At 41.8% G+C, this 12,209-nt stretch overlaps 1 protein-coding gene across 3 annotated transcripts in view; it reads right to left on the bottom strand.

Annotated features, from left to right (window-relative positions):
* Positions 1–12,209, bottom strand: part of bmp6 (bone morphogenetic protein 6) — a 48,410-nt gene that overhangs the window by 15,473 nt on the left and 20,728 nt on the right. For all 3 annotated transcript variants that reach the window (XM_082546691.1, XM_082546690.1, XM_082546689.1), the window contains 3 exons: positions 5,752–5,944; positions 1,127–1,275; positions 771–968 (listed from right to left, as the gene is read on the bottom strand). In XM_082546691.1, coding sequence (XP_082402817.1) covers positions 771–968; positions 1,127–1,275; positions 5,752–5,944 — 540 coding nt within the window. The remainder of the gene's footprint in view (positions 1–770; positions 969–1,126; positions 1,276–5,751; positions 5,945–12,209) is intronic.

The following is a 12,209-nucleotide window of genomic DNA, read 5'->3' on the forward strand; positions in this document are numbered from 1 at the left end:
TAAAGGTCCAGAATCACACAGCAGGCGGATTATGGGTTGATTTAATTTGAAAAGCTTGTGAGACTCATAACATCAGGCTCATACCTTCACATTACATCATCTGTTGAGTAGGAAGAGAAGCAAGCAGGGCTAATGAGGAGGTCCGGAGGATGAGGTCACCTGTCAAGATGGATTCACCGCCTGCGCCTTAATTCACTGAATATTCAGTAGCTCACAATTCTGTGAGATCGTGTCACGTTGTAAATCTCTAGCAAGACTTACTACACAGTTTACAGATGCACCAGAGGTGTGTCAGTTTAAAGTCATCTTATCATCATTCACATGGCCTGTTCTTTAATATTTGAGCCCAAGGTTCTTCCTCATGGACTCTCTCCCTGCTACCATGCACTTAAGTCACTCCTCAGAGCAGAAACGGTGTATAACCAATATAACAAATAACTATATTCCCTGCTCAAAAGACATGTATTGGGAAAAAACTGCAGTACCTTAACCATACAAAGAAAAAAAAAAGGGCTACAATTCTCATCTGATCGGCACTGATTAAAGAGATCCGGCAAACGTCGGGTCTAATCTATCAAGAATTTCAAAGAGGGATAATAAAACCAGATTTCAAACACATGCTACCCATCCGCCGTTCTCTACGGGCTGGACGTCGGTGACATCAGTGGATGTAGATCATTTTTGCTATTATGTTACTTTTGAGTGTGATTGCATTCACGACTTCACTGCGTAATGAGGTCAGTTAAGGTTCAGCGTTCTTGCAGACTGACCTGCTGGGCCCGGCCCTCTAGATCCCTCTGGCGGTTGTGCGGATCGATTGCGGTGCGGCTGGCGCCGTCTCCCACTAGCGGAGCGGACGGTGCGGATGTGCACTTCACTGACTTTAAAGAAGGCCACCATGAAAGGCTGCTTATCCAGTGCACCGTCGCGTCCTACGAGCCCCGCCTCCTTGGAGCTGACGCTCTGTCCTGTTTAAAAAAAAGATCACAGTAAGTACGAACCACAGAAGATCAAAAACTTCCAGCAATGACTGCTGACCTTTACTTTGCTGAGAGAAAGTGATGCATTTTAACTGCTCCAACTATGGCTTTGTATTACAAAAGAGATGTGCAATTGGATCCCTCACCGCTGCTGGTCTCCACACTGATCTGCAGACCCAGGTTGTGTGCGGGACTCATCACCCACAGGTTACTAGTGGCAGTGATGTCAAACTCCAGCCAGCCCTCCTCAGCTGCCCACAGCCTGCGAGACTCCAGCAGGAACAGATCTGCCTCTCTGTGACATAATGGCAAACAAACACCAGAAGAAACTTATTACACGAAACATTAGTAATACTTGTGCCAATACTGGCATTTGTACATGGATGTACTGGAACGGTATTAAAAATGGTTGTAGTCATCTCATCTGACCAAAGAACGTGCTTCCAGTTTGCATAATCTTTCTCAACTCATGTCTTGGCAGTTATTCTGGGCTCTTTAGATATAATTCTCACTAGTTTTCTTCCCAGAGTCTTTGAAATATTTCCCTTCCTACCTCTGACAGGCTTGTTCTGCACTGTGTGGCTCTCTTTCAGTGTCTTGATGATTTTTCTCATTCCAGTTCTTCACATTTGATAACTTAATACTAAACTCACATCTTTTGTTTGTGGTGGTAAGATGCTTTCTCAGGTGACAGCTCAAACTGCTGCTGAGGTTTTTATACTGTGTGTAAATTGGAAGATAGAGTGTTTTAATGTGATTTTCCAATCTTTGACCATTACAAGGTTAAAGCACATCATTGCATAGCAGAGGTTTGTCCTTTATAAAAGTCAACAAGAACACCAGTTTTCAGGGGGGCAATGATACTGAGCCTGGTAATTTATGCTATTACTGAAATAATTCTGTCATTGTTCAAATAGAAATAAACTACACAAATAATTTTGTCCTCATCTGTATTAAGTCAATTAAATACAAGCTGCTATTAGATATTATACTGCACTGCTAAAAGTGCTATGATGGACCTAATGCCTGAACTATGCTTCCAGGTAACTTGACGTCCACCCCCCAAGAAATGTAACGACACATCTGTTTGACGCAGCCCACAACGACTGAATGTGGAAAGCTATAATGTGAGGTTAAGAAGGAGTTTCCAGTTACGTCGTAAGTCACGACATAGATTTCCCGCAGAAGTCTAAATTACGCTTAAGGAGTCCGCTGTGCTGCTTTTCACCGGCAGCAGATCATTTTGGGTCCATGCAGCTTTACATTTTTGCCTTTTCGATTCATGATTAATAAATTCTGACTCAGTAAAACTTGCTGCTGTGTGGCTCTCCCTCTTTGATGTCCTCAACAGAAATGACATTATATACGTTTGGTTTACTGCATTCAGTCTTATGTATAAAACAGGGGCACAAAGAGCATCACTGAGATCACGCAACGCTAGAAAGGTCAGATCTACCGCTTTAAGAAACCAAAGACGCAGAAGCTCTTGGTTTCTATCGAGGTAAGAGTATCATAACAAAATGACAGGAAGATGGATAGCGGCACTTAACAAAAAATGCTGGGATACTGTATTCTACTCTAGCGTAGATCTGACCTTAAAGTCTACATCTCTGAGGGACTACGAACAGGAAGGAATTAAAAGTATGATATCAGGCTACATGCATGTTAATATCATTTACAAAAAAATAACAAAAAGTGAGTTCATCGAATCAGGCTTCAAATGTGTCAAAAGAGGAGGGAGGTAAAAAATAGTGACAGCAGAGGAGATGTAAGGAAAAGACAGAGTGTGAATGATAAGAGGCCTCTGTCCTCCCACCGTCCCATTACAGCAGTAATAACACTGCGGCGGTCCTGTCAGACACTCCTCCACGAGACACATCAAAGCCTCGCAATCATCCAGGTGTTCAGAGAATGTCCCTGCAGTCATGCTTCAGCAGCCTCTCTTTATTGCTCATTAATGAGTGTTTCTGACGGCTTCCGTATGAGCACCTACACCCTGTTTTCCTACACGCATATGGTACTCCACCCTCCTGCTGAGTTTCCACATTTGTCCCAGGTGCACTTGTGTTTCTGCATCATTGTCACGTAACGCTCGCGTGACAGAGAACAGCAGGGAGTCGGTGAGAGAGACACCTGCAGGGTGACGGTCTACTGTACGAATGTGTTATTGACTGGCTGCTTTAAATGAACTGGAATAATAAGGTCAAGAGTCAAAGTCGTGTTTCTTTGTACCATAAATCCCCTTTATGAGTCTTGTCAGTGACTTGTTAAAATTGTTATCCAAGGTAGGAAAGTGTGACTCGCAGCTGGCCTGGTTATTTCACATGCTTTCGTCTTTGAAACTGGTGCAATGGCATATTTGTAAGACCTTAAAAACGATACGTGAGTCAGACATCTGGAGGAAAAGACAGAGATTGTAAGGACTAACTCTCCTGAGCGGGTACAGGACAGTCTTTGTCTTTACTCAACACAAAGTCAGGACGGCCACCTTTTTTTTTTTGCATTGTAATCTGTCGCATTCCTCAGCCGGGTGTCAGGCTAATTAAGCGCTCTATCATTACAGCTCGGAGTCAGAGCACGAGTCAGGTTTTATGGGAAGGAGGAGCACGAGAAAGTTAACGGGCTTCCCGCTGATTATGAAGGGACGGTTTTGCAAAACGGGGAAAAAACAGTAATGTTTTTTCTCATGTACGTGACAATACCTCAGATGACATCTGCACTGATTAGATCGAATAATGTAAAACTGCAGTTACAAGGCGTTATTATGCATGCAGTTTATTTTCTCCATCTGATAACAAGAAGAGAAAGCGAGAGCACAAACCAGCCGCTGTAGGGACAAAGGAGAAAATAAATGTACTGTGTGTGAATCCTCTGACAGACTGAATTGGTTTTATTTAACACAAAAGAATTAATCAAGTGTAACAGTTTGTCATTCATCAATGGCTTTTTAAGGAGAGAGTTCCTTCGGCGTGTATTCACTGATAGACTAAATATATCGAGCTATGTAAGGCTAAAAACAGATATCAGACATTCTCTCCATGTTTGTGCTGGTCGACGGCGGGCGGGCTTGATAAAACACAAATGTCATTCAGAAACTCTGTTTATCTAGCCCTGCAGTCTTAATGTACAGTAAATGTTTAGCATGCATTAGCCGTGCTTTTTCTGGTGAGGATTTTGAAGTTGTGCTATTTCTGTAATGCTTGATTTTACATGATAAACACAGCAGCTGCCAAAAGTATGTGCAACGCACGGGGAGAAGGAAAGACGTTTTTACACCTCGATATCCAGAAAATGTGAATGTGAATGCTTTTGGAGCCTACAGGAACCTACCTGCAGGGCCATCGACGTGCACGTGTTTCACAGCTAAGAGCTGCTGAAACCCAAATAATTAAAGGAAAGTTTAGTAGCTCAGTCCCAATACATTGTTGCACAAAAGCCTTGAGCTGAACCTCATTTCTTAATATTTTGCTGCGCATCGAGTTAGTGAAACATGCAAACAAACATAGAAATACAGTATCCAGTTAGCTTGTACAACAACAGAGTTTGTACAATTCGATCTTGAAAGTCAGAATTTGGTATGAACTTCTTTATTCTTCAACAGCCTGAATTCTCCACGGCAGCTTCCTCGTCATTGCTTTAAGTAGTCTTCAGGAATGGTTCTCCAGGCATCTTCAAGGACATTCAAACTCTTCTTTGGATGTTGGCTGACTTTTGTTCTGTTCTCTGCCGAGATGTCAGATGCTTTCCAATAGCATTGCGTGGTGGATTAAAGTCTGATGGTATTTTTCTGCGTTCGTAATTACATCAACTTTGACAAGATCTCCAACACCACTGGCTAAGTTGCAGCTCCAAACCATGACACAGCCTCCACCCTGTTTTTCAGACGGTTGTAGACACTCACTTTTGTACCTCTCTCCTGGGCTTCCTCACATACTGATAATTTGGCTTCTTCACTCCATCAGACATGTTGTCACTGATTTTCAGTCCAGTTCTTGCATACTTTGGCATACAAAACCATTTTCTTTCTGTTTCCCTTCTGAGACTATTTCTGATAAGGCTTCAGATCCTGTCTCATGTCTTTTCCCCGTTTCTCAAGGACATGAGGTTCAGATACTGTTCATCTGCTGTAGATTTCCGCAAATGTTTCTAAGGACACACTGCACACCATGCTGAGATATGCCAAGTTTTTAGCTAATGGCTCTTTGGAAATGACCTTGTTTGTGCAAAAACACTATTTTATGTCTGTCACACTGTGTTATCTTCAGTATTTTTCATAAATTCAACTACTATTTGTGCTCCACAGATTTGGTAATAATCAAATATTCTCAGCTTCAGCCAGAGAGGTGGAGGTGAGTAATTTTATGACCCCCAAATCAAACCCACACATAAGTTACAGATATCTGCTCTGCTGTGATCTCACTGTAAGTGAGACGGATGTAAAGTGCTCGAGCCAAGATCGTGCACATTTAGCACAGATAAAAAAAAATCATACAACTGAAAACCAGTAAATGATTATTATTTATTCAAGTACATTTTAAGAAATGTGAATAAAAGAGTATGCAAGAAAACCAAAACTCCCATATTTAAGATATAGTGTGGTATGCACAATTCTGAGACTATTAACTTATTACTTCTTTTTGTTTTTCCCAAGTTAGTATAAAAATACTTTTATAGTTTTGCACAAACACAGATGAGACAATCAAGAGAAAATCTAACAGTGAATCGGACTTCAGCATAGACGTTGGAAACTCTGTAAAAGTTTATATGCTACCTGTCAGGGTGCTCCTTGACCACCTGGTAGACTTTCAGCAGGAAGGTGTCGTTGCGGAAAGCACGACTCACGCACTCCTTGTAGAGGCGAAACTCGGCGGCGGTGATGGCCTCGCCCTCTGGGATCTGCGAGAGGTTGAACTTGAACTCCTTGTGGTGACGCCTGTGCGGTGAGAGCTCCCTGTCGTACTCCACTGTGGGTTAGAAACACATACGCATGCTTTTAGGACCATAGCTCACACAAGGCGAGATATAAACCAGGGTGAGGAAAAAAGCTATTAACGTAAAGCTAAATGAAGCTAATGTTCATCAGAAAAAATGGCTCCTACGGATCAAATGGTAATCATGTCTTTTGGCCCATATGCTCTCTTTCCAGCAGCTTGATTCAAGCTCATGATCCATTTTCCACAAATAGGATCAAATTATAGATCCGCAAACAGAGCGGATAACCTTTTCAGACACGCCTTTAAAGTATGTCAAACATGTGATTTATACATAAACTCTAATAGGTTTCTTGGCTTCCACTTGCTATAAATAAATCCCTGTTATCATCAGTTCACAGCAAAAGGCCAAAAGCAGCAAACTTAGAGTCACTCTGCGACCACTTCTGACAGCGTGAAATGACGAAAACCAACAAAATTCTCTCCCTCCTATGTTTTAAGTGCAATATGCACCATAATGATAATGTGCTCTCCGGGGAATCGTTTCCGTCTCTGCTGGAGGTTTCTCTCCCACAGCGAAGGACCCGGAGAGTCGACAGACACGGGGAGTAAGATGGGGACAGGAATAAAGAGGACAATTAGAAGGCTGTGTATAGAAATACCCAGGCCAACACTAACAGTAGATGTTATACTCATCAACGCGCTATTCTTACCCCATCACACTTTAAATACTCTCGTACACCCCACAGGCATGCTCACACACACGCTCTCTCATCATCTGCAGTTACCGCTCAGTGCAGCGAGGTTCAGCAGACTTTTCACCCCCACCGACTGAGCGCAGACCAACTTGGTACCACAGTCAGACGTATACTACCACCTCAGTTTTTCACCCACTGTGAGATCGAACACAGGCCACGTTTTCACACGACTTAGATCCATCCTCTGCCTTGATCCGTGGCCAGTCTCACGCTCCAGTTTGAACTGGTCTCACTCCCAAACTGACCCACATGTGCAGCAAACGCCTCCAGAGAAACACAGCCACCACATCTAACCCGCTGTTGGAATACAGTAAACATGGAGGGGGCTGCAATGAGCCTTTATGCTCTCATTTATACATTTATGTGCAGCTGAAGGCAGAAAATTTATAAACATGACAATGAGGATGAGAGGGGAGATAAAAAGAGTAATTATGGCTTTTTGCTGAGCAATGGCTGTATTCAGTTGTGTGTGGGCGTGTGATGTAAATAGCTTCATTCCTGCAAAATTTCAGGATGTGCACTTTTGTCACCGCCAGCCTGAAGGACTCTTTGGAAGGACGAATGATTTGTTCATTGTTCAGACAAATCAGAAGTTTACAAACACAAACCTGATGCTCCAAACCAGCAAACTGCAAAAACCACAAAAGCTTTTATGGAGGTTCTCACAGTTGATGATCAGTTAATGCATTTGAGTGCATCGATTCGCAGCACCTGGCTGCTACTTACTCTTTTAATTCCTGTGGAAGCAGGACTGCATCGAATCCTGTGAAAACTGCCTTTTTAACTGGATCATACCAAAGCTAAAGTACCAAAGTTTAACTTATTAAACTTAGTTATTGAGACTGTACAAAACAGGGGGAACACCAAAGGACCAACACAGAAGTCAGCACACACTGACTAACACCTCTATGAGGAAATGTTACTGAAATATATCAAATCAAAGGTAAAGGATAATACACTTGGTATAAATGAAGTATTTAACAATTAAGTAAATTACATTTGATTAGATTACATTCAATGTAACATTTTAAAATTCAATAAAATAACATGAAAAATTACTTAAAGTCAGCATTTAAGGCATAAATATTTATAGGAGTGCTGAATAAAAGTTAATTTTATTAATTATAACATAGAAACATGTTTCCCAAAGACTTTAATTTAATCTGATCAAACGTTTGCCCTTTAAACCAGGGCTTTTCCCAAGTTTTGGCTTCAGGGACTCCTTATAGACCAGCAGTCCCCAACCTTTTTTGCACCACAGACCGGTGTATGTTTGACAGTATTTTCACGGACCGACCTTTTACTTCCTAGGACCTGGAGTCCACGTATGTGGACATCACATTTTGGGTTTTCTAGACCAAAATACTTAATTTTTCTCTACTAGGGCCTGATATCCACTTACGAGGACATTATATTGCCGCTGTTCTATCAAAATTTAAAACCAATGTCCTCATATGTGGATGTCATTTGTCTCAGAAACAAAAAAACCCCTGAAAACCATAAATTTCACACCCGAGCCTCAACTCTCGCGGACCGGTACCGGTCCATAGCCCGGGGGTTGGGGGACCGCTGTTACAGAGGACAACATTTTCCAAGGACTTCCTCATAAACCTGATTCTGATTTATTTTCTTTGGTCTTAGCGTCCTTGAAGACGTGGATCTAAATATTTCTTTATGATCACCAGCTACCGAGTTAATATGCCAAACTACACAGTGACAGCAGGATAACCGACCAAAGATGACATGGGAGGGACTAAAGGACAAAGTATGCCTCCCTTATTGAAATATGTGGTCACTGGTCACAGCATGAATCAGTCAGTTAGATTTTATTTAAACAGAGTCAAAGATTAATTTTGCATACTTTTACAGTCCAAATCTTAGGTAAGAAAGTTACAGTTTTGTACCTGAGCCAGACTTGTTAAAACCTTCTGGTAATTTTTATGATGTGGGGATCCACCCAGAAATGGACCGATGACACATTTTCCTCGAGTCATAGCAGAAGAGAAACTGTGTTGATGTGAGAACACTGGAACTAATCAGACTCTCCCAGAAGTGCCAGCTCCACCTTGTACCTACACCCTGCAAGGTCAAAGCTCCCCTCATCTCTGGACATTTTCAACTTTTACATGAATGTTGAATTTGAGTGAGCAAAAGGAGGACCACGAAGGAAGACGTATCTTTCTGGCTTCACAAAAAAAAAAAAAAAAAGCAAGCTGATGTGACTTAAATCAAAAGATTATAATAAAACGAAGCATCTCAGTTTACGTCTGTGCGAGGTCTGCCGATCTGTACTTCAAACACTTTCCACTGGAGCAAAGGAAACCACCTATGGAGAACAAGCTGTTATTCACATCACTGCGACTTTTATCAGATGTGACAGTGACCATTTCATCATCTTATTCCAGAAGCTGCCCACACACACACACACACACACACACACACACACACGTTATGTGTGATAACAGGTCTGCTCTTGTGTTCAAGGGTGGATAGATCAGAAAAGCGTTTGTGTCTGGACGCCTTAAACAGAGGTCATGCACCCTAAATGACTTTACAACGCTCGCTTCAACACCCCTGAGCTTGAATACAAATCGCTTGAAATGTGATATTCCCCGTTTAACTGTTTTTTGCTTGAAAGCTCTCTGATAGACTGCAGGTTGGTGAGAAGGTCAGGAGGAGTTTAATGTGGTGACTGTTTATTATATTTCCTGAAATAAATGGTAAATGTATAAAATAAAACAGCAGGAGCTCAAACAAAGGATTAAAAGCATGTGGAAGACAGCCCTAGTCTAACTGCGCTCAAAGCCAAATTATCTCATGGACGGCTGAACTACAGCCCTTAAAGGTGTAATCATAAAAGTGAACCTACATTTGCATATTTGGTATTTATTTATAACATGTAAAAAGACAGCTTAAGGCTACTGGTTAAATCAGCTGGCATTTAAATTATTGTGCCCATGTTAACGCAGGTTTGCTGCTAACTATGGGCAGTTGTGAGAAATTTCCCAGATCTTTATTTACGCTTAACAGTTTTTCCACCAGGCTGCTGCCTTCTTTCAAACACAGAGACACAAAATCATTTCATCAGCATAGCCATGGTGCTCCAACAAGCAGCTTTAGGGAAGCACTAAGACTGTTAGCCATAGACTGTATAGAATAGATGGACATAGGCCTTTGGAATTCCAGCTATTCCAGCCATCGTGGTGTTTTGTAAAGATGTGTTGAACCTGACTGGAAACTACATTCTTCTATCTCAGCTAACTGTCAATCACAAGCTAACTGGGACAATCTCTTAGAAAATGAACATAATTCTCCACAGATCCACACAGAGCTCGCACTCTCCAGGTGTTTGACTGAGGTAATAAATGAAGTTAGCAGTAGAGTCATTTTCTCATAACCTTACTTATAAAAAATGACCTTCATTTGGAATCCAGCACAGCTACCTTTCAGATGGCTACTTCCATCTTTTACATACAGTCTATGGCAATACTAAGCAGTTTCCTGGAGTTCAACTGTAAACTTCTTTGCGTTTCCTGGAAACTCCCAACAAAATTTACTACGATCACACAGGAGAAGTCTCGATCATTCCAGGCAAAGAAAAAAAACAGTTTTTGCTAAGGTGGAAAAAACCCTTATGCACCATTTTCAGAAGGCTCTGATGAAATTCACAGTTTTCACATTTATTTTCATCACTTCCAAACAGAATCTCGAGGCGCTCCTCAGCTCGCTCAGCCTCATAATGAGCCTGCTCAAATCAATCACATTGCTAATTTCAGAGAGGGGACTCGCTTTAAACAGCGTCTTTATGAAGACAAGCAATTAAAGGCATGAAATATGGAGACAGACTCAGCCTCACGTCTCAGCACAGCCCTTTGCAAAGCAGCCTGGGAGCCACAGTGTTAGCAGCTAAGTAGCATTCCAGCTGCTTCTCCACCTTCTCAGCTTGAAATTCGATTGAAATCCACTGAGCTTTCGCATCTAAAATCAAAGGGAAGCCTTCACACAAGCAGCATAACCTTTGCGCTAATCCACCATGACGAGGCTTTGAGACAGGAACACACAGAAAGGAAAAGGGATTTGGATTTGGGTGATTCACAGAGGAATTTATTCGAAGCGGTTCTAAAGATGGGAAAAGAGTTATAATTACAATATTCATAGTGAGGCATGGGTGTGTGACCTCGCTGTGTTTTCATTCCATCGCTTATCACCAGTTCTTGAGAAAATCAACACAAACATAAAGTGACAAAGTTTCTCTTTCATTCTTGCACAGAGGAAATTAAGGCTAACCAGAAAGCCTGACAATCCCGGGGAATTTCGCCGATGATTCACCAAAACACTGAAGGGAATTCATCTGTTACAAGAAGGGCAAAAAGAGCAGTAAGAGTGAGCAAGGGGAGAAGAGAGGAACAAATGATGACTGCTAGGCAGAAAAAGACTGAAACAATTAATGTTTGAGAGGAAACGAAAGAAGGCAGAGAAACTGAGAAAACAAGGAAAAGAAACAGGAAGAGGCTATAAAAGAGAGGCGAGTGGATTTAGGATCATTTTAAGGAAGAAACGTTTGTGAACAACAAATTAAATTGGATACGGTGAACAAAAAAAGTGATCTATAATGACACGATGACATGGAGAGAGACGTCGATAAGATTATGTGAGGATGGGGAAAGATAGACTCGGCTGTAGGAGAGAGGAATACGTAGAGACCAAAGGGACAAAGATAAGACAGGGAAGAGGAAAGAGACGGTCCGAGGTGATATGAGAAAAGAAGCGAGAGAGACAGTGACAGAAGGAGAGTGAGTTGGACGATTTGCAGATTCACTTGGACACTCTGGCGGGAGCTGTTCTCTCATTTCCACCTGCGCAACATCTGGCGCTGCTCTCCCAGCTCCTACTGCTGTATGTATTACAGCAACCCACACACATAAACACACACAGCACCACAACTTCACGATTCTGGGGATCTCTTACTTCCACACGCAGCCGTGTGGTCCACAAACACAGTCTACACTTGAAAACTATTATTAGCATATATCTAATAAATTGTTATGTAATGGCTTTGTGACTATGACTTGTCTGAAATGGCTAATAAATCAAGTTACATCAGAAATGCTTTCTTACATAAGATACTTTTCATTACATAATTTTGCTCCAAATTGCATAAAAACTCAGATTAACAGCTGTTGAATCAGGCTTCCAAGTCAAATTTGGAAAGCAAAAGTTCATCCCTTGAAAAAACAGACCAAAGAAGTCTGCCGTTCATGCGAGACTGACTCCTTATCCCGACAGACCGACTTTTTATAAACCAAGGCGTGCATCCCTTTAAGAAGCAAAGGAGGAAAAAGAGGAAAAGGTGTCGAAAGAAATTCTAGCAAGAGAAAGTTTGAGCCAGATGCTGATCGTGCAGGGAGACAGCCGGGGTGCACGAGTGGACAAACAGGCGAATAAATGACGAGAAAATCTGAATCTGACAATGACTGATGATCACAAAGATTTTAAAAAAACCAAAAAGATTCATCTGCCAAGAAAGTGATCGTTTGCGG

This window comes from Aulonocara stuartgranti (assembly GCF_965226115.1).
Source record: "Aulonocara stuartgranti genome assembly, chromosome: 9".
NCBI lineage: Eukaryota > Metazoa > Chordata > Actinopteri > Cichliformes > Cichlidae > Aulonocara > Aulonocara stuartgranti.